Raw genomic sequence first — 23,982 nt, 5'->3', positions numbered from 1 at the left:
ACATATCTACCTCAAATACCTTATTATTATCTATCCTGATGCCTCGTCATTTTACCCTGCCTTCATGTACATATCTACCTCAAATACATCATACTACTGCACATTGATCTGATACTGGTACTCCCCGTATATATATTCTTGTGTACTTTATTTTATTCCTCTCGTGTTACTATTTTTCTTTTTATTCTAATTTCTTAAACTCTGCATTGTTGGGAAGGGCTCGAAAGTAAGCATTTCACAGTAAAGTCCACACCTGTTGTATTCGGCGCCTGTGACAAATAAAATGTGATTTGATGACTGGTATGATTTTTTTTGCTTTTCGGCCCTCGTCTAAATGCATCATAACGTGACATGTGGAAAGGCACACTTCATCGCACAGTGTGTGTTTTATGCCTGATGGGCAAAGTGTGAAATGATCCAGTCAGGCTAGGAGTCCTGGCGTGTTTACGACTTCTAGTTGGACAGCTCTCACGCGCTCTTGCTTTCTCTCTCTCTCGTTCTCTGAGTTTTATTATCCCGTTTAATTCTGTAGAGTTTCTCTACTAAAGCTTTTATTGAAGCCAAGTTCATTTAGCTCCGTCAATTTCATCAGCAGTCATCAGCGCAGTGTTGCCACGCTGTCTGGACCGAAAGGTCAGGACAATCACGTTTTAAAAGGTGTCATTTTAGAGAAACTGTCTAATCCCACACACACACTCATAAAAGGAATTGATGTGGGGCGACTGGTTTTGTGTCACTTCCTGGTGATGAACGTCTATGGTTGTGTGTTCCTATTCTTCTGAAATTGGCCTGACAACTAAGTCTGCAGGTACAACCAGTCAAGTATTAGGAGGCCTACAGCGTAAGTGACAAAGCTAACCCACATATACTGGGGAGAGATGACGTGAAGTAGTCCGTGTGAATATGTGAAGAGTCCTAGACCAGCCTATCCTATAAGTGCATTGTACTGACCCAAACCGGCACCCGTTTACACAAACAACATGCATCGACACCACAGCTCTCCTGTCTCCTCTCTCTCTCTCTCTCTCTCTCTCTCTCTCTCTCTCTCTCTCTCTCTCTCTCCCCCATTATCCAGGACCAGGCTGTATTGTTTTGGTGGATATTTTTCTACAGTTTAGCCGTACAGTTTAGCCCTGAGCCTTCAAACACTGTTTAGTGTACATTTCAGGGGTACTGAAACACACACGCGCTCCAGATGTTGTTTTGAAAATCTGTCTCCCGATGCCTGGAAGGGAGCCATCATCTGCGTGTGCGTGTGTGTTTGCGTGCGTGTTTAGATAAATATATGATGGCTGGGGAGGTGCGTATTTCGCACGGTGTGTTTTAGGTTTAATTGAGGACTGAGGCTGTGTGGCATATGGTTTACAGGACTGCCACTGAGTCTGAGTACCAGGGGGCCACACACTGCTACATTTGACCAAATATACATACATGAATGCACATGCATGGGTTAGTGAGGATGTCCTGCAACATACACACACCACACACCTATACACAGCTGTCAGGTTTACTGGATGTATGACACACAGAATGTGGGTATGTGAGTACTTATGAGGCTGACTCAACCCATGGTTGCTTTCAGCACTAAGAGGCACCGTACACAATCCATAGAAGACTGTAACCTTTGAAACACAGCACAAGTGGTAAACATGGTAGCAGTCTAGCAGAAGTATTCCAATCCTATAACTGGTATATATCATAAATACACACACTCCATAGTCCTTGGACACACACACACACACACTCTACCTGACAGCTTCTGGCCCTGGTCCCTAGACACTCGCCATAGGAAGGAACCAGAACACACAATAAAACACAACAGTACCGCTCCTGACCTGAAGGTGTTAGGGTGAGGCAACGCCAGCCACCAGGTGGGCCCAGGTTCCTATGATGATATTGACCTTCTCAAAAATACCTTTTCATTCATACAGCCGTCTAGTATACATAGTACACATTCACAAGACGGAAATTGCTTGTTGGCATCAGAGGTGTCCTCTGTATGGTCCATATGCTCCACTAAGGGTGAAATACACTGTGTGATTACAATGTTGACTTCCTGTAGGTCTCAACATGTCTGGCTCCAAACAGGAAGTGAGTTGCTCTGGAAAAGCCATGAGTCGCTCATCACTAATTACGCTATTGCTTTGTTAGCGTAGAATGCTAACGGGAGATCATAAGCAGATAGCTCTACTATTGCTTTGTTAGCGTAGAATGCTAACGGGAGATCATAAGCAGATAGCTCTACTATTGCTTTGTTAGCGTAGAATGCTAACGGGAGATCATAAGCAGATAGCTCTCCTATTGCTTTGTTAGCGTAGAATGCTAACGGGAGATCATATGTAAATAGCTCTACTATTGCGTCCTAATGCTAATTCCTGCAGGGTGACTGCGGTGCAGACTTTAGTATGAAGCACAAGGACAACAATATGTTACTTTTTGTCTTTTTCTATTATTTTTATATCAACAGTTTTCCAAGCTTGCTTCAGAACTTGGTACTCACCCCCCAAAAAGTAGTCCCCAGGGACATGTAATCACCACTCCGATCAAATGCTGTCTTATCAAGCTCATTCCCGCGTTGTGTTATTAGGTTACACACTCTCTGAAATCCCCACAGATCTTAACTTCCTGTGTTTTCTCTCGGAACCATTTTTTAACAGGGAGTGAGTGTGTGTGTGACTCGCTCCCTAGCCACACTAGGCCCTACAGTGTAATCAGTTAGGAAACTTCCAGAGAAATTAGTGTTCTTTAATTAGAGAGGTAGTGAGTCAAAGGATGAGTCTGAAATGGAACCCTATTACGTGTGTGTGTGTGTGTGTGTGTGTGTGTGTGTGTGTGTGTGTGTGTGTGTGTGTGTGTGTGTGTGTGTGTGTATGTATATATATATATATATATATATATATAAACCTTTAAAAAAAAATGTTATTTAACTAGGCAAGTCAGTTAAGAAATAATTCTTATTTACAATGACATCCTACCCAGGCCAAACCTGGACAACGCTGGTCCAATTGTGCTCCGACCTATGGGACTCCCAATCACTGCCAGATGTGATGCAGCCTGGACTGTACTATATAGTGCACTACCTTTTGACCAGGGCTCATATAGTGCACTACCTTTTTGACCAGGGCTCATATAGTGCACTACCTTTTTGACCAGGGCTCATATAGTGCACTACCTTTTTGACCAGGGCTCATATAGTGCACTACCTTTTTGACCAGGGCTCATATTGTGCACTACCTTTTTGACCAGGGCTCATATAGTGCACTACCTTTTTGACCAGGGCTCATATTGTGCACTACCTTTTTGACCAGGGCTCATATTGTGCACTACCTTTTTGACCAGGGCTCATATAGTGCACTACCTTTTTGACCAGGGCTCATATTGTGCACTACCTTTTTGACCAGGGCTCATATAGTGCACTACCTTTTTGTCCAGGGCTCATATAGTGCACTACCTTTTTGTCCAGGGCTCATATAGTGCACTACCTTTTTGTCCAGGGCTCATATAGTGCACTACCTTTTTGTCCAGGGCTCATATAGTGCACTACCTTTTTGTCCAGGGCTCATATAGTGCACTACCTTTTTGTCCAGGGCTCATATAGTGCACTACCTTTTTGTCCAGGGCTCATATAGTGCACTACCTTTTTGTCCAGGGCCCTATATAGGGAAAAGGGTGCCATTGCAGATTCTGTCAGACTTTGTGTCAGGAAAGTACCAGAGAAGTGAGTGTTTTTTAATTAGTGGTCGTGAGGCAGAATTCCATGTTTATCTGTAACTACTGAGGTACTTTCTGAGGTGGTCAGTTCATGTTAGCTCGAGTGGAGTGGGACTGAGTGGCTTGAGGTTTATGAAGGCCATTTTTGAGGGCCTGACTTTTTGACTGGTTGGCTGAGGGAAGAGGAGCTTGCTGGTTGATTACATGAGGCCAGGAAGTTGGTTAAGTGGCTGTGTGACATTTCCCCTGTTGGCTCATGTCTTTTTACATGTTGTAGAATGTTATGGGATCAGACTTGACACACAGACACAGTCATGCACGCACACACACACACAGTCATGCACGAACACACGCACACGCACACACACACACTCACACACACTCACACACACACACACACACACACACACACACACACACACACACACACACACACACACACACACACACACACACACACACACACACACACACTCACACACACACACACACACACACACACACACACACACTCATTGAGAGGGAGACGGCAGTCAGGGAGATGCACAAAAAAAGAGGGAGGGAGTTTCTCTCTGAGGGGAGGAGAGGAGGGCTTGCCTTTCACTCTCTGAAGACTGAACGCTGCGATGTAGTGCCAGGCATAGGAGGAAGCAGAGAAAAATAAGTTGCTCCTTTAAGAAAGCTGTGGGCTTGGATCAGATCGACTACTCAGCACTCTGGTTTTTACTCTGACTCCTAATTTGGGATTTATTTAGAATCAGTAGAGGGACTGTGGAACGTTACCTTGATTGGGAAGGGATTTGGAAATTCTGTTTACTTTTATATCAAACCAGCAACATGTCTGACTCCAAGGTTACTGCTCACTTGGACGGAATTATCTCGGACTTTGAAGGTTTGTCATGTTTTGAATTCTATGTTTTGATTACTCTCTTTTACTTGTCACAGACCTTCCCATCGACAGCCAGTGGTGACTAACGACTGATGTCCAAAATACTATTTCCAGATCAAATTTACAATTGAGTCACTAGCCTTCTTCACTTAACAGCACTGGTCTCTCCCTTCTCTCTCTCGCTCTGTTTCTCCAGTTTGTTTGTGTGTGTGTGCGCATTGGACATGTGTTCCCCTCGGTTTCTTAATGAGTCTGTTATTGATCATATCCTAGTTACATCAGTAGAGTACCCCAGTATTGACAGTGCTACTCCACCACAGGAAACGTTCCAGCTGAAAGCATTAAAGGGACTTATAGTAAAGCCTCATCTGGCCACCGCATCAAACCCCCAATTCATTCACAACTCCTCAGTGTGTCCCCTCTCTCTCCTTTGTTTTCCTAGCTGTCCTGTGAAGCTAACATTGATTTCCTTTGTTGTCCTCTTCCTCCTTTCCTCTTCCTCCTCCGGTCCGAGTGTGTACTTCCCTCCAGCTGTGAGAGGTCTGACAGGACCGTCACACACTGAACCCCCCCCAACAAACACACACACACACGTTTGTTTTGCTATCCTTGTGGGGAACAAACAATTGATTCCCATTCAAATTCCTATTTTCCCTAACCCCAAGGGGTGCACGGTTTTGGTTTTTGCCCTAACTAAACAGCTGATTAAAATGATCAAAGCTTGATGATTAGTTGATTATTTGAATCCGCTGTTTTCTGCTAGGGCATTCAAAAAAACATGCACCCCTTGGGGTCCCAAAGACCGAGGTTGGGAAACCCTGCCCTAACCCCTAATCCTTCATCTAACCTTCACCCTGAAACTAAACCTAACCCCTAATCCTTAATCTAACCTTCCCCCTGAAACTAAACCTAACCCCTAATCCTTAATCTAACCTTCACCCTGAAACTAAACCTAACCCCTAATCCTTAATCTAACCTTCACCCTGAAACTAAACCTAAACCTAACCCCTAATCCTTAATCTAACCTTCACCCTGAAACTAAACCTAACCCCTAATCCTTAATCCAATTTTAACCCTAAAACTAAACCTAACCCCTAATCCTTAATCCAACCTTAACCCTAAAACTAAACCTAACCCCTAACTGTATCTCTAACCCTAATTGTAAGCCTAAAACTAACCGCTAAGGCAAAAAAAAACGTTTTCCTTGTGGGCTTGACAAAATGTACCCATTTGTCTGAATTTTCTTGTTTTACTATCCTTGTGAGGACTCTGGAGGCCGATTACGTGAAGGTTATTAAAAGAGCAGTGGTACTATCGAGCAGTGTGCGGGATTCTTATTTTTATCCCCACAAGGACAGTAAAACCAAAACACACACACATTGAACTGAAAGTGTGCTTACTCCGTCAGATCTGAGAAACTGAATGTGTGCCTGAACACAGTTAAACATTTCAGTATTATTAATTCATTGGTTTAGGGTCATATGGACGCAGTCCAGCACTTGATGAGCGTCGGGTTCTCGCTCTCTTGGTCAGATCAGTCTAAATGTGCATTCACTCCCTTAGAATTACACTTCTGTATGTGTGGTCCTGTTTTAGAAAGTCCCTTAAAAAAATATCAGTCAGACCTTGTAAGACCTTGCTCTTTTGAGAGAAAGGATTGTGGTGATCTCTCCATATTGGACAGACCAGACTCTGTCTCCCACATCTGTAGGTTTGTTTTTTTGGTGAGTGATTATGTGTTCAGTAGCAGTACTGCATGATCAAATGGATGAACAGGACCATATCAGTGCCATGTTAGCCTGATGATGTCAGCCACCCTGTCACTCAGCCTGTCCTCTCAGGCAGTTGTGGATTCTGCTTGTATCTGATTCTCCCTGGTATCTGATCTGGGGGCTGTGTAGAAATATCACTACTTGTATCTGATTCTCCCTGGTATCTGATCTGGGGGCTGTGTAGAAATATCACTACTTGTCACACACTGCTGCTGAAGCACTGCTGTCGTAGGCCTACTCTTCCATTTACTGGCAAATCCAGTCTGGTCTCTTATCTGTCTGGCTCTCAGCTCAAACTAAAAGTGTGGGGATTTTCCAGAGGCTTATTGTTTGTGGACAGTGTGTGTTTTTAGATTGTGTGGTTTATGTTAGTGCGTCGGTATGGATTTGTATTTCTTCTTTTTGAGTGCATCTGAGATCAACATCAAGTCATAAGCCTTGGTCTCTTATACCGCTCTCTGATAAGCTGAATGAGCTGAATAGTGAATGAACCGCATAGTGAATCAACTGCACAGTGAATCGACTCGATAGCTAATAGGCCTACTCATCAACAGTGAATAGTCCTCTCGCGGTCTGTTTGCTATTGTGGAGTTTGAAATAGCTGCAGGTGTTGTCTGGAATCTGTCCACTCTTGATACTTCTAACATTGGAAACGGCTCCTGTGGTCAACAAGGGATGTAAACCAGGGTGGCAGTAGCCTGCAGTACAGAAGGCTTTATAGTCGTTAACCTGTGGGTGTTGCTTGTTCAAAGGAATGAACTAAGCCTTACCTGCCAAGCACCCAGGGGTTCAGACTGAAAGGTATGGAGCCAAGCACTACTGAACTACCAACAGCTGCGTTCACTTTGAGTTCCTCCATATCTTTCTTTCTCTCTCTCTCTCTTTGCCTCTGTCGCTCGCTCTCTCTACTATAATTATTTTGTGCTGTACCTGGTGTCAGCCAGAACACGAGCAGAGTTACACACGCCGTGTGTCAGCATAAACCCAACAGTGTCCAGAGAAGACAAAAAGGAAGTGTGTATTTGACACCCTACCATTTAGCGGTGGCTAACCTTTGGACTGATCAAGTGGAATATAAGGGGAGGGTTTGAGTAACTTTATCGGTCAGTCGATGGCCTTGCCTTGTCAGACTCGGTTTTGAAAGATTTCTATGATATTAAAATTCCACTGCATAATGTTGTAGCCCGCTTTTGTTGACACTGGCAGAACCGCTGTGTGCGTATGTAGCGCCACGGAGTTCAACTTCACCGTTACAGTTTGTGTTAGTGTATCAAGATAAAGTGTTGTCAACTTGAATGGACATTTCATTCAAGCCATAATCGCTGTTTTGCCAGTGGGTTTGGCATTGTATGTACAGTAGTAAATGTCTGACACTGCACAGTTTTAAATGCTAGCATTATATCATCATGCCTCTTATGTTTTCATAGACGGTAATCTGGCAGTATTACAGTAACTGTCAGTGTTCTCATCGTTCCACCGTCATGTGATATTGATCAGGAAGTGAGCGAGTCTGGAATGTAAGAGATGGGTCAGTGGTTCACAACCATTGACTACAGACTTAAAACCATGGTGTTATGAACAGAGAAACGTCAGCAATTTTATTTGCCAATATCTTCAGTATCCCATAGATGGTGTGTAATACTATATATTTGCTACAGTACAGCTTTACCTTTTCTGCCCTAACCCTCAAAACACACACTTGCACATCCGGCCCAATAGACATAAATTAGACTAGACACACACACTGATGAAACTCTAGCATTTGGGCCTCAGAGTTGCGGTCCCCAGGAGAGCTCCCTTCACTCTTCAGTTCTAACAGGCCGGTCTGAAGGCCGTCTGGCCCCCGTCTAGACCCCTTTCTTTGAGGAAGCTGATCCAGCCGGTCACATCAGGACTCAGACGACATGCCATGGAGCTCAGGGCCCATACTAACCAAGCGTCTCAGTGAAGGAGAATTGAACAAGGCCTGGGACTCTAACAGGAAGGCCACCATAACGTCCATTGGCCTTGTTTAGTAGGATAGTGTACTGATGTGGATGAGCTGTAGTGCAACAGTGGGCCCTAGAGAACGCAACCTCATGTCTTGACCTTTTCAGTCAGTTTTAGTGTACGTCTATGGTCTCTCTCTCTCGCCCTCTCTTTCCTCAGTGTTCAGTCTTTTCTCTAGCCTCACTAAACCTCACAACAGGATGCGGTGACGACTTTGATCTTTCGGACCTCAGTCAGAACCAACACAACCAGGAAGTCGGTCTCGTTCTATAACTACCGTGAGACTGTAAACAGGAAACAATAGGTTGTGGTTCTGATGGTTCGTTTTGGTCGGAGCATAGTTACATTTCACAGGTCCTGCATAAAAATCTCATTTTAAGCGTCACACGCTTCGTAAATAACAGGTGTAGACTAACAGTGAAACGCATACTGTTAACTCAAACCATGAGATAAAAGCACCTGCATAACTGTAGAATTATCATAAGCCTATCTCTTTCTAGCTGCATCAGAGCTGTACAAGTATCTGTTGTCCATTACTCTATCTGTGTGTCCTTGAGGAGATGAGCTAACGCCAGTGATGCACACAGGGACAGGAAGTCAAGGCCAGCACCTGGGCCTAGCAGGGTGGGAGAGAGAACAAAAGTTTGTTTCCTCCTCTCTATTGAAATCTATTTAGGTGGGCCGGGGATGATACCAGTATCGCGATACTCGTTAGTGTCGTGGCCGGGAAACAAAACACATAGCAGATTTCTTTAAGAAAACAGTCCTAATGTTGAAAACAGACATCATTATGTTGTCATCCAGAGCCACGTGTATTTCTTTTCCAAGCTATAGTACACAATATTTTACATACAGCTGGTTTTGAAAGGACCAAAGAGTTGAGTCTGCTTCGTGTTTTCATTGTTGCCATGGATATGTTTTTGCGATACTGGTATCTTCCCGGCCCTACTATTTAGGTCAGGCGGGAGAGAGCCTCCATCTTAGCGTTTTGTGCTATGCTAGGACCAGGAGTTTTCCTAACCACAACATCTGGCCAGGAAAAACTCTGTTGGCCCAGTTATAGGCCTGGACTAGGGCCCAGATTTGTTCGGAAAAATGCCAGGCCCTGTGGCCATTATTATGGTCATCCCCCTCGCAAGAGACTGTGGGACACAGAGCACCAAGAGGTAGGCTACATAGGGAGAGAGAGAAGTAGGCTCTGTTTGTTAAGGAGATTCCGCAGAGACGTTCTGTATTTCCAGCTCATTGTCTGGGAATGCCATTTCACTTGGGGGATGAGACGGTATCGTCCGTCTGGCCTTCGCTCACGTCGGGATACTGGCGCTCCGTGATCCCAGGTCCATCCAGCACGTGTGAAATCCATGACAGGGATATCCTTGGATGCTTCCTCGGAAACACGTGATCCTTCTTCTCTGTCTTCTAGTGGAATGATGTTTGAAAGAGTGACCTCTGAATGTATAGAAAACCGTGGGAAAACCGCATGGTAGAACTGAGTCGAGGAACATTCCTATTTCGCTATAGTAATTCCCGTAATGTCTCTCTCTGAAGTCCTTGTCAAGCAGATGGCGACCGTTGAGAAAGTTTCATCTCTAGGTCATATTAAATCATATGCAGCCATCTTGGATGTTATGACAACACTTAAGTCCTATCAGTGTTATGCCTGTCTGACAGTCTCTATGCAACCGTGGTCTTTGGTCTTACACCCAGCTGACTGTTTTTAAGCATTGAGCATTAAATCATACATTGTACAGTCTCTCTCTGATAATAACACTTAAGTCCTATCAGTGTTAGGCTTATACTGACTGTCTCTCTATGCAGGCAACCCTGGAGCCTGTTCAAGAGCATGTAACGTTAAAGAACATTCAGATAGAAATGTATGTGGTAGAAAAGATGGGACTGTCTGTCAGATTGAATAGGGAATCAAGTCAGCTCTGTTCATTCTATTTCTGTCTGCAACGTTCAGAACATTTCAGATCACTGGATACACCAATGGTCTTTCAGCTCACTGTTTGCGAAGCACTAAGCAGCAGACTGATTTGGCAGGTCAAATCCTAGTCCTGGACCGAGTTGAAAGTAGTGAGAACCTTGGAATCATTCAGCACAATCATAGAACACAAGAGGGAGGAAAGGGGGGTTATGGGGGATGGAGTCCAGTGGCAAAGTGGTTTGGACATGGAAATAACTTACAACCGTGTTCTGTTTTATAAGCGGCATATGGGATTGGGTCTCCCGTTCTAATTGAAGATTTGGGAGATGGGATGTGTTTTTAGTAACAGCCAAAGCAACGCACATCCTTAAAATGGAGGGCACATTTTTTAGACTCCAGAATTGAACTCCAATATTCCCCAAATCCATGAGAGCGTAATGGAGGAAGCATGAGAGAACAGTTAGTCGTTGGAAATAAATGTTTAGTTGAGAACCTTTTTTAAAAGGTGTTTTGGGGGTTGTTAAGAGCATTTAGCACCTACAGTATGTACACATGAGCCCCTTCAAATACAGTGAGGAGGTTTAGCAGTTTGCTAATGCTGCTATGCTAACGTTGGTTAGCTAGCTTTTCAATGCACAGGGAATGCAAGAACAAGGAAAGGCAGATCAGCAAAATAAAATAGAAAGATGTATGGTAACCATAGCAGCAGTGAGTGTTTGAATAGAGAGATACAGAGGGAAGGGGACTAGCAACACCAATCATACGACAGCATATAGACATCATGGACACTTGAGGCAGCTTCATTAAATAGTACCCTCAAAACACCAGTCTCAATGTCAATAGTGAAGAGGTGACTCCGGGATGCTGGCCTTCTAGGCAGAGTTTCTCTGTCCAGTGTCTGTGTTCTTTTGCCCATCTTAATCTTTTCTTTTTATTGGCCAGTCTGAGATATGGCTTTTTCTTTGCAACTCAGCCTAGAAGGCCAGCATCCCGGAGTCGCCTCTTCACTGTTGACGTTGAGACTGGTGTTTTGTGGGTACTATTTAATGAAGCTGCCAGTTGAGGACTTGTGAGGCGTCTTGTGTGCTTTTCTTTTCTTTCAAAAACAGGACATTTCTAAGTGACCCCAAACTTTTGAACGGTAGTGTACATGCATGCATGCACGCGTGTAGGCGCGCACACACACACACACACACACACACACACACACTCTTTAGGCCATAACAGAACTGATCATCAGCTTGGAGTTACTGAGTAGTACAGTGAGGTCATGGATGTGTGTGACTGTGATGTCATAACCAACTCGCAACCACAGGGACTAGCTTAGCATCTTCTCCATGGGGTTCAAGTTGACTTCTAAGAGGCAATGCCTACAAGGCCAAACTAGCCTCATGTTTTTGTTCAAACTTATTTTTAGGATTTTCTCACAAAGCCATCAGTAACCTGGGGGAGGTGTGTCTCCTTTTGTTAATTTGATATTAATGCATTGTACTCATCCATAACTCATCTATATCTCATACAATATTCAAGAATGCATGTAGAGAAGGCAGATATATGACTTTCATTTATATAATGCTATGCAAGTCTAAGGCCATTTGAGGCCGTGCAAGTGGGTGTATAAATTGGACCACATTTTATAACATACAGTACCACACTGTGTCATACAACTGGCACCAGTTAAACTTGTATAAACTTATAGAGTGCCATCTGCAGTCGTATGTAGTGACAGATTGGCACCACTAATAACGAGTTATTGAAATGATTTGAGCTTGGCTTAATTGCTTGTTGCTGCCATTTTCCTTTGTGATGTTGCTGAGATTGCTTTTCCAGCTTCTCTCTACCCACTAACCTCAAGCAGCTACGATGCCAGGGACGTCGAAACAGTTCAGCTCCTCTGGAATTAGAATTAGAGTCATATATTTGCTGTTGTATTTGTTTAGCCCAGGACTAGCAGTAATGTTTGTTTAGGAAACCGGCCCTAAGTGCACTCTGATTATCATCAATGTCAGAAATGGTAGTATGGATGACTCATTGACTGAGTGTGTCTGTCTCATCTCACCCTCCATGCAGCTCTAAAGAGGTCATTTGAGGTGGAGGATGTGGACACCTCGGTCAACTCCTCGCCAGGCTCCCGCCGGGTGCCCAACAACACCAACCACCGCCCCGTCATGTCCCCCACCAGCATCTACTACCGTGAACTGGGCGCCAGCAATAACAACAACGGCTCCATCTCCAAGACCATCATGGGAGGGGGAAGCTCCAAGCCTCCTGAACCCATATCCCGGGGGCGCACGGAGCTCTCCATCGACATTTCCTCCAAGCAGGTAGATCCAACCAGCCCTGGTTCCCTCCGATTCGGAGCAAAACGACCCGAGGTCCTAGGCCACTCTAAGACGCCCGAGATGGGCCACAAACGGGAGGTGGCCTTCTCTAAAACGCCCCAGGAGGTGGTGATTCGCACAGGGGCCCGGACCCCCGATCCACCCAGCCATGCCCGGAGGATCGAGCCCCTCAGTCTGGGGGATGGCCCGGCCGTGAGGACCACACCAGGGATCAGCGTCACCAAAGCACCCGAGACAACGGGGAATGGAAAGAACAACCACGAGAACCATGGTCATCATGCACCGGTCCACCACCCGCACCACCCCAACCCCCACCACAACACCATCGTCACCACCATCCGCTGCTCCTCGCCCAACCGCACCAAGTCCCCCAACCCCGACAGTGAGTAACCTCTGACCCTAGGTTTCTTCTCATGAACCCTCTAAGTCCTTAGGTTCCTCATGTGATCCTGGATGTAGTCACTCTAACAGAGTGAGGTCCTTCAAGTGGTGGGGAACACAAACAGCCGTAGAGATGCTTGGGTTTGTAGGAAGACCCCAACTTTCTGTTGTGTTTCAATTGTGTCACTGTGAAGTTGCTATGGAGATCAGTATATACATGTGTAAGCAAGGGAGAGTAAAGCAGTGTTTTGAGGCTTTGGGCCTGGTGTGTGTGTGTGTGTGTGTGTGTGTGTGTGTGTGTGTGTGTGTGTGTGTGTGTGTGTGTGTGTGTGTGTGTGTGTGTGTGTGTGTGTGTGTGTGTGTGTGTGTGTGTGTGTGTGTGTGTGTGTGTGTGTGTGTGTGTGTGTGTGTGTTGCTAACCACTAATCATAGGATCTGGTGTGTTTGGTAGTGTGTGTGTGTGTGTTTGATCTGGGCTGGAGTTCCCCGTGGCATAACACAGGCTTCTGAGCAGAGGCTTTGGTATGAGAAAGCAGACCACTGATCTGGGGACTGTTTCTAGGAGTGGCCTCTCCAACACAGGCTGAGTGCCTCCAGTCTGATACAGCCTGCCTTGGTGGAGAGATGCCACTCTGTAAAAGGGGTATGTGCATCGTAGTGCATCGTAGACTGGTCTCAGATCTGTTCGTGCTATCTAGCCAACTCAAGTCGTTTTTTTGTCATGCCAAACATGATCTGGGACCAGTGAGGCTAGGTGTATATATAGAAACCGTGTACTATGGTCCTGCATTCATGTCAGCTTTCTGTTTTAAGACTATTGGCAATATGCATATACCTCCACAGTACACAGTAGTGTTGGTATCCACATTTTGGATACAATTTTAGTTTTCAAAGCTCCAGTGGTGGGGGTACAGAACATTTTCCAGAACACATCATCCCTCTCCAGTTGCCCTCCTCTACTACCTCACAGAGGGACTGGACGATGCAATTGCACACAGAGTGGAGAGCTCTGGGTCCCCGGTGTGGGCCTGTAAGAGGAGAGGTCTATTTGATTAAAGCCAAGCCTGGGCCTGTCTGTCACTACGGCCTGTCTCTCCTGTCCCTCCCTCTGCTCTGTCTGGAGCCCAGCGTCTCAGTCCCCGATCAATGAATGTTCGGCTGCTTTGTTCTTCAATACCCTCTCAACTCAGTCCCCTATCGCTGCATGTACAAAAAATATTCAGGCAATTTGTTCTTCAATTCATGCACTCTTGGTAGACTGTGAGATAACAACAATATATGGTTTTATTCTCCTACATATGCAAGTGATGAATGTATAAAGGAACCCAGTCCTAAAGCAAACCAGCTTGTTTCAGCAGTCGGCAACATCGGATACATTTGGGTTCCCACTCACTCACTTTCCTTTGCTTTGTACTTTCCTGTCTATCCCTCTCTTTCCTCCTCTCTCTTTCTGACAACACGCGCACAGACACTCCTCTTCTTTCCTCCTCTCTCTTTCTGACAACACGCGCACAGACACTCCTCTTCTTTCCTCCTCTCTCTTTCTGACAACACGCGCACAGACACTCCTCTTCTTTCCTCCTCTCTCTTTCTGACAACACGCGCACAGACACTCCTCTTCTTTCCTCCGCTCTCTTTCTGACAACACGCGCACAGACACTCCTCTTCTTTCCTCCGCTCTCTTTCTTACAACACACGCACAGACACTCCTCTTCTTTCCTCCGCTCTCTTTCTTACAACATATGCACAGACACTCCTCTTCTTTCCTCCGCTCTCTTTCTGACAACACGCGCACAGACACTCCTCTTCTTTCCTCCGCTCTCTTTCTTACAACACGCGCACAGACACTCCTCTTCTTTCCTCCGCTCTCTTTCTTACAACACGCGCACAGACACTCCTCTTCTTTCCTCCGCTCTCTTTCTTACAACACGCGCACAGACACTCCTCTTCTTTCCTCCGCTCTCTTTCTGACAACACGCGCACAGACACTCCTCTTCTTTCCTCCGCTCTCTTTCTTACAACACGCGCACAGACACTCCTCTTCTTTCCTCCGCTCTCTTTCTGACAACACGCGCACAGACACTCCTCTTCTTTCCTCCGCTCTCTTTCTGACAACACGCGCACAGACACTCCTCTTCTTTCCTCCGCTCTCTTTCTTACAACATGCGCACAGACACTCCTCTTCTTTCCTCCTCTCTCTTTCTGACAACACGCGCACAGACACTCCTCTTCTTTCCTCCTCTCTCTTTCTGACAACACGCGCACAGACACTCCTTTTCTTTCCTCCTCTCTCTTTCTGACAACACGCGCACAGACACTCCTCTTCTTTCCTCCTCTCTCTTTCTGACAACACGCGCACAGACACTCCTCTTCTTTCCTCCTCTCTCTTTCTGACAACACTCGCACAGACACTCCTCTTCTTTCCTCCGCTCTCTTTCTTACAACACGCGCACAGACACTCCTCTTCTTTCCTCCCTCTGCAGATTGAGCGTGTCTCAGGCCCCCAGAAGGGGCGTCCGACACGAGCCAAGTTAGATTCCTGTAAACTGAGGGATAAAACCCGGAGCCAAATATGACCTAATGTGTCAGCATTTACACGATCTTTAGACGGCATTCAAGCCATATTTAGAAAGCGTTTGGAGAATGTATAAATAACGCTTAGACAACGTTTCAGACCTGAGACTGAGGGAGCACACAGCATGGGGCCAGCTGCAGGGAAACTACAGCTGCTAGACGCATTGGTTTGTTTATCAGATGGTACCCTATTCCCTATATAGTGGGACTATGGCTCTGGTCAAAGCTAGTGCACTATATAGGGAATAGGGTGCAATTTTGGACACAGAATGTTGGACACAGACACATGGAGAAAAGCATTCTACTTAGCCTTGCTCGTTCGCTTCCTCAAAATCGAACTCCGCAGTTATCAAATGAATCATGGCTTTCAGTATTTAATAAACCAGTATGTTCCAGTCAGTGCTATTAGCGATACTGCCAAGTATTCCATGTCTTATTTGGCCTTAATTAACTCTAATTCTGTAGGCTTTTTTCCTGTCGACACAGACCAGTTTAGCATTATGTGTTCGTGGACTGGAACAGTATAAATGACCATACTTTATCATTCGGTACGAGTTTGTATGCTATACTCCAATATTAGGAGCTCAGATTTGCTGGGACGATTGTGTGTGTGTGTGTGTTTCTGCTCTGGAGCTGGGAGTCTTGTAGCCTGGTTCCTACTCAGGCCACGGAGGTCTGGGCTCGTTATTTTCCCAGAGGGAGAGGGCCTTGTTAGGGCTCTCAATGAAGGGTGACCTGCCTGGAGGGCCTGAGGCCGGGGCCCACCCTGACTGAGGGACTCTGACCCCTGCTCTGACCCGCTCCATCTGTCAATGAGGGGAGATGGCGTCAGTGGAGCAGAAACGTGAACAACACAGCACTGTAGTGGACTGGTAGTGTGGGTTGTTTCCATCAGATTTTGTGTCAAGTAGGAGAAATTGGCTCCAACATAATACACAAGTAGGCCCTAATTAATTTCAATAGGTGACTATGAGTGATAGATGTGGTGGTTTCACAAGTGACTTAAAGAAGTGACTTAGAGATTGATCCTCTTTCATCCAACTAGATAATTGTGGATATGAAACTCTTTACATTGCCGTACAGATTGTTGACTCCGTGCCTTGTTTGAAATTTTCCAAGTTACTGTCAGCTGTGTTTTTCTGAGTGATAAGACGTTTTCCTGTCCATTCAGTTTTTCAAACGGGTAATGACATCAGAGACACACACTCTGGTTTCCAGGGCTTCCTTCCTTCCGTGTGCTGTCCGTCAGGACGATTGTTTCCCCTCGTCCTGACCTCGCCTCTCTTCCTCTCTCAGCCTGGGTCATGTGATCTGAGCCAGTGGCACTTCCAGCCAGTTGTGTGATCTCACCACAACAGAGTACATCTGGATACATTTTTAGTTCGTTTCTAGGATCAAAATGTCCGTCTCTGATCTCTGTAGGTGGCTCTAAATATCAACAGGTAACTAATGTTTGTAGAACACAAAATAACCTGTTTTATATGTACTGCAGAAGAAATTGGAAGACTCTTTAATTGAATCAGTGCACTGTTGCTCCCAATCACACATCTACATTGAACTAAACAGTAGATTGACAGGGTTATGATTAGGCCTTTGTTGACTACCCTTTTTATTTTATTTAACTGGGCAAGTCAGTTAAGAACAAATTGTTATTTACAATGAAAACCCACTGTTCCCGAGTGGGTTAACTGCCTTGTTCAGGGGCAGAACGACAGATTTTTACCTTGTCAGCTCAGGGATTCGATCTAGCAACCTTTCGGTTACTGGCCCAACACTCTAACCACTAGGCTACCTTCCGCCCTTTGACCTCCGTAGAACCAGAGGTACATTAGACTGCAGATTACTGTTATATTGTACTGTAACAATACAGGGAGGAGTTCCCATTGAGATTCAACTTGACCACTCTGTCCTGGTGGGTGCTTGGTTATGCCATCAGTTCTGACACTTCAAGCCCTCTAACCCAGCATTGGATTTGTTTATATAAATCCTCATAGTGTCTCATTGGCCCTGAACTGACATGTTTGATTGATCAACAAAGTTGTGAGGAAGGATTTTGATTGTTTTCCGTGACCCAGTCCTCTCACTGTTCTCCTCCATGCCCCGTCATTCTCCTCTGGTGGCCTGCCTGTGTGTTGTCTGTCCCGGTCCCCTACACCCTTGTACCCCCATGTGACCTTCTGCAGCATCACACCAGATGAGGGCCCCACTATCCCCTTTCTACACAGAATCTCTCCACACACACACACACACACACACACAGTGAGAGAGGCAGAAGGGTAGGGAGATCCCAGGCTGATTAACATGATTAGCAGTGGACCCCCGAAGAGGAACGTTTAGGGAATAGGGGGGCCGCCATTCCCATCTGGCTAACATCACACTAGTTAGTCTCTGACACACACACACACACACTGGGCCTGTACTGTGAAATCGAGTGTCAACATTCCCAAAGTAAGAATCTTTACCTTTATATCACTAATTCCCTAGGATTCTAAAGTACTGTATTCCGTTTCCCCTTCCCCATGTCATTCCATGCTGTGTCACATATGTGGAACTAGAATGACCTTCTCCAGCTTCTTAGTCTTAGTTGAAGCACTCCGATTGGTATCTCAGGTAAAGTCGCTGTGGTAAAGCAGCTCTTGACAGCAGGGCCTGTGGTGTATTCATTACGGAAACCGTTTACCAAACGGAAGCAAACGGAGCAAAACTATAGTTTCTATTGGACTAATTCAGTTCGGTCCCGTCTTGTTTGCTTCCGTTTAAAAGAAATGTTGCGACAGAATCGGGCGTAATGAATACTGGTATCCATCATAGCAAGAGATGCCTCTCTCTCGCTCGCAGGGTATTCATGAAGTCATTCACCAAGTCACTATGGTACGAGGAGAGAAAGGAGGCCCCACTCATTTTAACCAGGCAGATACTGAACTGGAAATGATGCTTATTGGGTGTTCTTAACACATCTTGATGACAAGGAAGGACTATGACATGCACACACACATGCACGTACGCACACACACACCCCCTCAGACAGTGGTTAGGCGTCTCACAGTTTAATTGCACTCAGCATGACCTGCTGTGTCATTATGAGAGAGAGAGAGAGAGAGAGAGAGAGAGAGAGAGAGACAGAGAGAGAGAGAGAGATGTCTGAAATGTCTACTCTTTTGGAACGTCTGTGAGTGTAATGTTTACCCTTAATTTCTATTGTTTATTTCACTTTTGTTTATCTACTTCACTTGCTTTGGCAATGTTAACATATGTTTCCCATGCCAATAAAGCCCCTTAAATTGAAATTGAATTGAGTAGAGGAGGCCGTCTGCTAGAGCGTATCATCATGGCTCATGTTAAACTGTTTACAGGTTCCAAACCTCTCAGGGTTAGCGTTAGCGGGCTAGGAAAACCACAGACTGAGGTCATTAGACTGCAGTGTTGGCCACTTACTTTCAGCTCCCCTGAGGGATAGCAGCGTTTGCTCATAATGATGTCTGTGGGCGCAGAGCTCAGAGTGGCCAGCAGGAGGTGCAGTATGACAGGTGGAGTGTAGGGTTAGGGTATGACTTAGGGGAGATAGCTATGGGACCTGGCTTGCAGGTAATGCTCGCATCTTATATAGGACATTGCTGAGGGCATGTAGACAGTAATTAAAGGTGCATTTTTAAGTACTCTTAAGTAATCTCTTATTCTCTTATCTACTCTGTTTCTTTCATTCTCTCCCGCCTTTCTCTTCTCTCACTCACACATGGTTCTATATCTCACTAAAACTGAATGAATGTGTCTGCTTGTGTTTTGTAGGATTTATTCCTGATGTGATTGAATGTGTTTTGGAGGCTGTGGACTCTGACTGGGTCAGTGGAAAGCCTGTGTCTGCCTGTGTGTATTGAGCGCTTCCCCTGAGGGTAGAGCTGAACTGAGAGAAGTGGAAACCGGACAGGGTCCCCCAGATAAGGTTTCCGGAAGCTTCTGTTTACTCTGCTCCGCCTGGTGGAAGTCAGGGGTTAAAGAAGGTTCCCATGCAGCACACACACACACACACACACACCCATAAACTCCACTAAAGCAACCCCAGTTCCCCCTTCCTCATATTTCCAGTCTCCCTGAGCCACTATCTCCCAGTCCCCACCCTTGTCTTCCTTAGTGAGTTCTCTGAATGCTGGTAATGCTGGCCTGACACTAGTCACGACCGTACAAAATAGGTAGGGCCAGGACCTTTTCCTGACCCCCTGACCACCAGCCAAAAACTATCATCACTACCAGTGTCTGGACCCTCCCCTGACTCTACCACAGTTTTTTATCTGGTTTATTCTGGTTTATCTTGAAGAGGTGTCTGTCTGGTCCTGTCTGATCCTGCTTATAGACTGCACCCAGCTGCTACGGGCTGACCAGGATGAGCTCAGTATTTCTCCTTTTTGCCAACTGTACAGCTGGTTAACAAAGAGAAGGTCCACTTTGGGTCAGTGCCTCAGCTCTCAACATCCTCTGCTAATGAGGTTTCCCTCATTCTCTGGCTGATAAGGGCCATGTTTGGAATGATAATGGTGTTTTTGCTGTAATTACTCTCTCTTTCACCTTAACAATACGAGGTTCCCGGATATTGACGTCATGTATAGGTCTTGTCTCGGGCAGTAACCAGCGGTCGTTGCTGTGTGGCCAGAGATTGAGTGAGTGTGAGTGTGTGTGCACACAAATTGTGAGTGGGCACTGGACAGATGGCCAATACGTACTGCTATTGTGCCATCTGCTAGGCTGGGCAGGGGGCAGATGGGGGGCTGGGCAGGGTATGTGTGGGGTCAGTACACCACCTCTCCCTGCTGGACCTCTCCGAAGGCGGTACCATAATAATAGTCATCAGCCACCATAGAAATATAATTACTAGAACGGGCATCCCCATTCAAGTCTATGTTCTGTGATCCTAATTCTATCAGCCACTAGTCCATTGGGGGAGGACACAGTACTGCAAGGAATTATTGATCCTTAGACGTTCAATAGAAGTGGAAACCAGTTACTTTTTATGATCAATTGTTTACTCATCTTCAATTATTTAAAAAAACTTAAAACACAAAGACATGAATCCATGTTAAATAAGTGTCTCACTGACAGATCTCATTGATTTGGTCATATTGGCCCCTCCAGGTTTGTTTGATTTGATCTGTCATTCAATCAATTTCCTCAGGACGTAATGGAAGTACTGTAGGGCCAACATGGTGTCAGTGTAACAGGCTGGTGCCCCATGCTGATAATCGCCACGGCAACTACTTCCTAGCTGATGCTCACTATACATTGAGGTGAATGAAACCACTCTTCATAATGGAGTCATCATCGCACCCATTGGCGCACGGCACAGTACCTCGAGGTGTGTTTGACAGGGGTAATATTATGACTAGACTTAAACCCTAATCCCCTCTGAACAGCCCTAGATCAAACAACACTGGGTTAGCACGCACACGCACACAAACACGCACGCACACGAACACGCACGCACACATACACACGCTTAGTTGCCTGACTGGCTTCTCACCTCCATGGCGAACGGCTAGTCCTCTATTGCCTAAGCACAGCTAACACCGCTACATTGGGAGTCATTATCCTGTGGCCGTAGCTAGCTTTTTCAATTTAGCTAAAGTTCAGAGGAACTCTGGGTGAACTTTCACCTTTGTACTCAGTGATGAGGCACAGGGGAGAGAAGACGGAACAAACAAGAGCAGCTGAAGATGTAGGGGAAAGGGCAACGGTACTGACTCTGACAGTATGCAGTGTTGGTTAGCTAAGTAAAGTCATTGAATTGCCGACAAAGTAGAGGCTGTTTTGAGTACAGTAGTACACACGTCTCCGGTTAGTCCTATTCTCCCTTTCTAGACTGTACTGACATATCGTTTAGAAACAGGCTACACCATTTAAATCATCCAACTTACAGTAAAGCTGTAATTGGAAAAAACTTTGACAACTTATGTTGTGACTAGATCTTTTGGTATGAATTTACTGTAACACTGATAAGCTCTCTCTCTCTGTGTCTCTCCCAGTTCAGCACATGGCAAGGTTTCTATTATGGATAATTATCCTCATAACTCTTGGAAGTTTTCTGGAACGACCGCACAGAGAGAAAGTAGAGTCCCGTCTTCCTCTCTTTCTTCTCCTCCATTCCAAGCTGAGTCATCTGACTCCCCCCTAGAATTCCAGCTGGAATTAGGGGCAGGGATTCCCCCAGAAGGCCAATCCGATCCGTGGAGCTCTGTTTATTGTTCAGTCTTGAGGCTCCGGGTAAGAAACGTTGAGTTGGGAACATCGGGAAGAGGGAGAGTTACAGAAATAGGGCATTAGATCCCAAGCGCTCCCAGTCACTCCCAGCTGTCACAGTGAAGAGTTTAGGTTTGAGAAGCAGTTGGGAATTTTATTGAGGATTTTTTTTTTACTTCCACGTCGGAATAGTCTGTTCTGTGATGCTTCGACTGGGACTGCGATTGGAAGACATGGCTGCATGTGGTGCAGAGATGCACATTGACCCTGAGATGGAGGTCCTCTGTGAGTATGGCTGTTGGGTTGCGACAAAAATGGTAACCTATTCCCTATATGGTGCACTACTTTTGACCAGGGTCCATAGGGTTCTGGTCAAAAGTAGGGCACTATATAGGGAATAGGGTGTCATTTGGGATACAAACTTGGTGAAGGAAGGGGAGGGCTGTTGCGACATAACTGGTGTGACTGAGACAACTGGTTTCTATTAAGGCCAATCAGGGCTACATGTTGTGTAACTCTACTTTAGACGCTGAGTAAATGGAAAGAGATTCAGGGACATCCCAAGGTGCTTTTTAATAAGTTCCTCTCCGCATAGGGTCTGCATTGATTTCTCTCTCCGTGAAGTGTTGTTTTGTCATCTGTGCTGTTTCGTGCTACTCTTGTATGTTGCGTTAAGGCTCCATGTCCACAGTTGAGTTATGTATCACTAAGAATTTCCTTGTGTCGATAGTGGAGTTGAATAGTTTGTGCATATACACAGTATGTGTTATGTCTGAGACTGCATGCTTCTAATGTGGGTTTGATGGAATCCTTGTACATGCTAGCCTTGCAGTATAGCAGACTCAAGCTCGTTCTCTCTCACTCTCTAGCTCTCTCACTCTCCCTATCTACTGTGTGTGTGTGTGTGTGTGTGTGTGTGTGTGTGTGTGTGTGTGTGTGTGTGTGTGTGTGTGTGTGTGTGTGTGTGTGTGTGTGTGTGTGTGTGTGTGTGTGTGTGTGTGCGCGCATGTGTGTGTGCAGATGAAAGCAAACAAGGCCGGGGCCTTTTATTAGCCATTCAAAAGTTTGGGGCCACTTAGAAATGTCCTTGTGCTTTTCTTTAAAAAAAAAGTTTTGTCCATTAAAATAACATCAAATTGATCAGAAATACAGTGTAGACTTTGTTAAGGTTGGCCTTCTAGGCAGAGTTGCAAAGAAAACGCCATATCTCAGACTGGCCAATAAAAAGAAAAGATTAAGATGGGCAAAAGAACACAGACACTGCACAGAGGAACTCTGCCTAGAAGGCCAGCATCCCGGACTCACCTCTTCACTGTTGACGTTGAGACTGGACAGAGGAACTCTGCCTAGAAGGCCAGCATCCCGGACTCACCTCTTCACTGTTGACGTTGAGACTGGACAGAGGAACTCTGCCTAGAAGGCCAGCATCCCGGACTCACCTCTTCACTGTTGACGTTGAGACTGGACAGAGGAACTCTGCCTAGAAGACCAGCATCCCGGACTCACCTCTTCACTGTTGACGTTGAGACTGGACAGAGGAACTCTGCCTAGAAGGCCAGCATCCCGGACTCACCTCTTCACTGTTGACGTTGAGACTGGACAGAGGAACTCTGCCTAGAAGGCCAGCATCCCGGACTCACCTCTTCACTGTTGACGTTGAGACTGGACAGAGGAACTCTGCCTAGAAGGCCAGCATCCCGGACTCACCTCTTCACTGTTGACGTTGAGACTGGACAGAGGAACTCTGCCTAGAAGGCCAGCATCCCGGACTCACCTCTTCACTGTTGACGTTGAGACTGGACAGAGGAACTCTGCCTAGAAGGCCAGCATCCCGGACTCACCTCTTCACTGTTGACGTTGAGACTGGACAGAGGAACTCTGCCTAGAAGGCCAGCATCCCGGACTCAACTCTTCACTGTTGACGTTGAGACTGGACAGAGGAACTCTGCCTAGAAGGCCAGCATCCCGGACTCACCTCTTCACTGTTGACGTTGAGACTGGACAGAGGAACTCTGCCTAGAAGGCCAGCATCCCGGACTCACCTCTTCACTGTTGACGTTGAGACTGGACAGAGGAACTCTGCCTAGAAGGCCAGCATCCCGGACTCACCTCTTCACTGTTGACGTTGAGACTTTTGTTTTGCGGGTACTATTTAATGAAGCTGCCAGTTGA

The 23,982-nt window shown here is 45.8% G+C and overlaps 1 protein-coding gene across 5 annotated transcripts in view; it reads left to right on the top strand.

The window, feature by feature from the left end:
* Positions 1-23,982, top strand: part of LOC109888635 (septin-9) — a 103,069-nt gene that overhangs the window by 20,212 nt on the left and 58,875 nt on the right. For 2 of the 5 annotated variants that reach the window (XM_031831055.1, XM_031831062.1), the window contains exon 2: positions 12,359-13,012. In XM_031831055.1, the coding sequence (XP_031686915.1) occupies positions 12,359-13,012 (654 nt within the window). Of the gene's footprint in view, positions 1-4,312; positions 4,604-12,358; positions 13,013-21,823; positions 22,096-23,982 lie in introns of those variants that run through there. The other 3 variants (XM_031831041.1, XM_031831047.1, XM_031831069.1) reach the window with 3 other exon arrangements.

This window comes from Oncorhynchus kisutch, linkage group LG1, assembly GCF_002021735.2.
Source record: "Oncorhynchus kisutch isolate 150728-3 linkage group LG1, Okis_V2, whole genome shotgun sequence".
In the NCBI taxonomy this organism is placed as follows: domain Eukaryota; kingdom Metazoa; phylum Chordata; class Actinopteri; order Salmoniformes; family Salmonidae; genus Oncorhynchus; species Oncorhynchus kisutch.
This window is presented reverse-complemented; position numbering and strand designations above follow the sequence as displayed.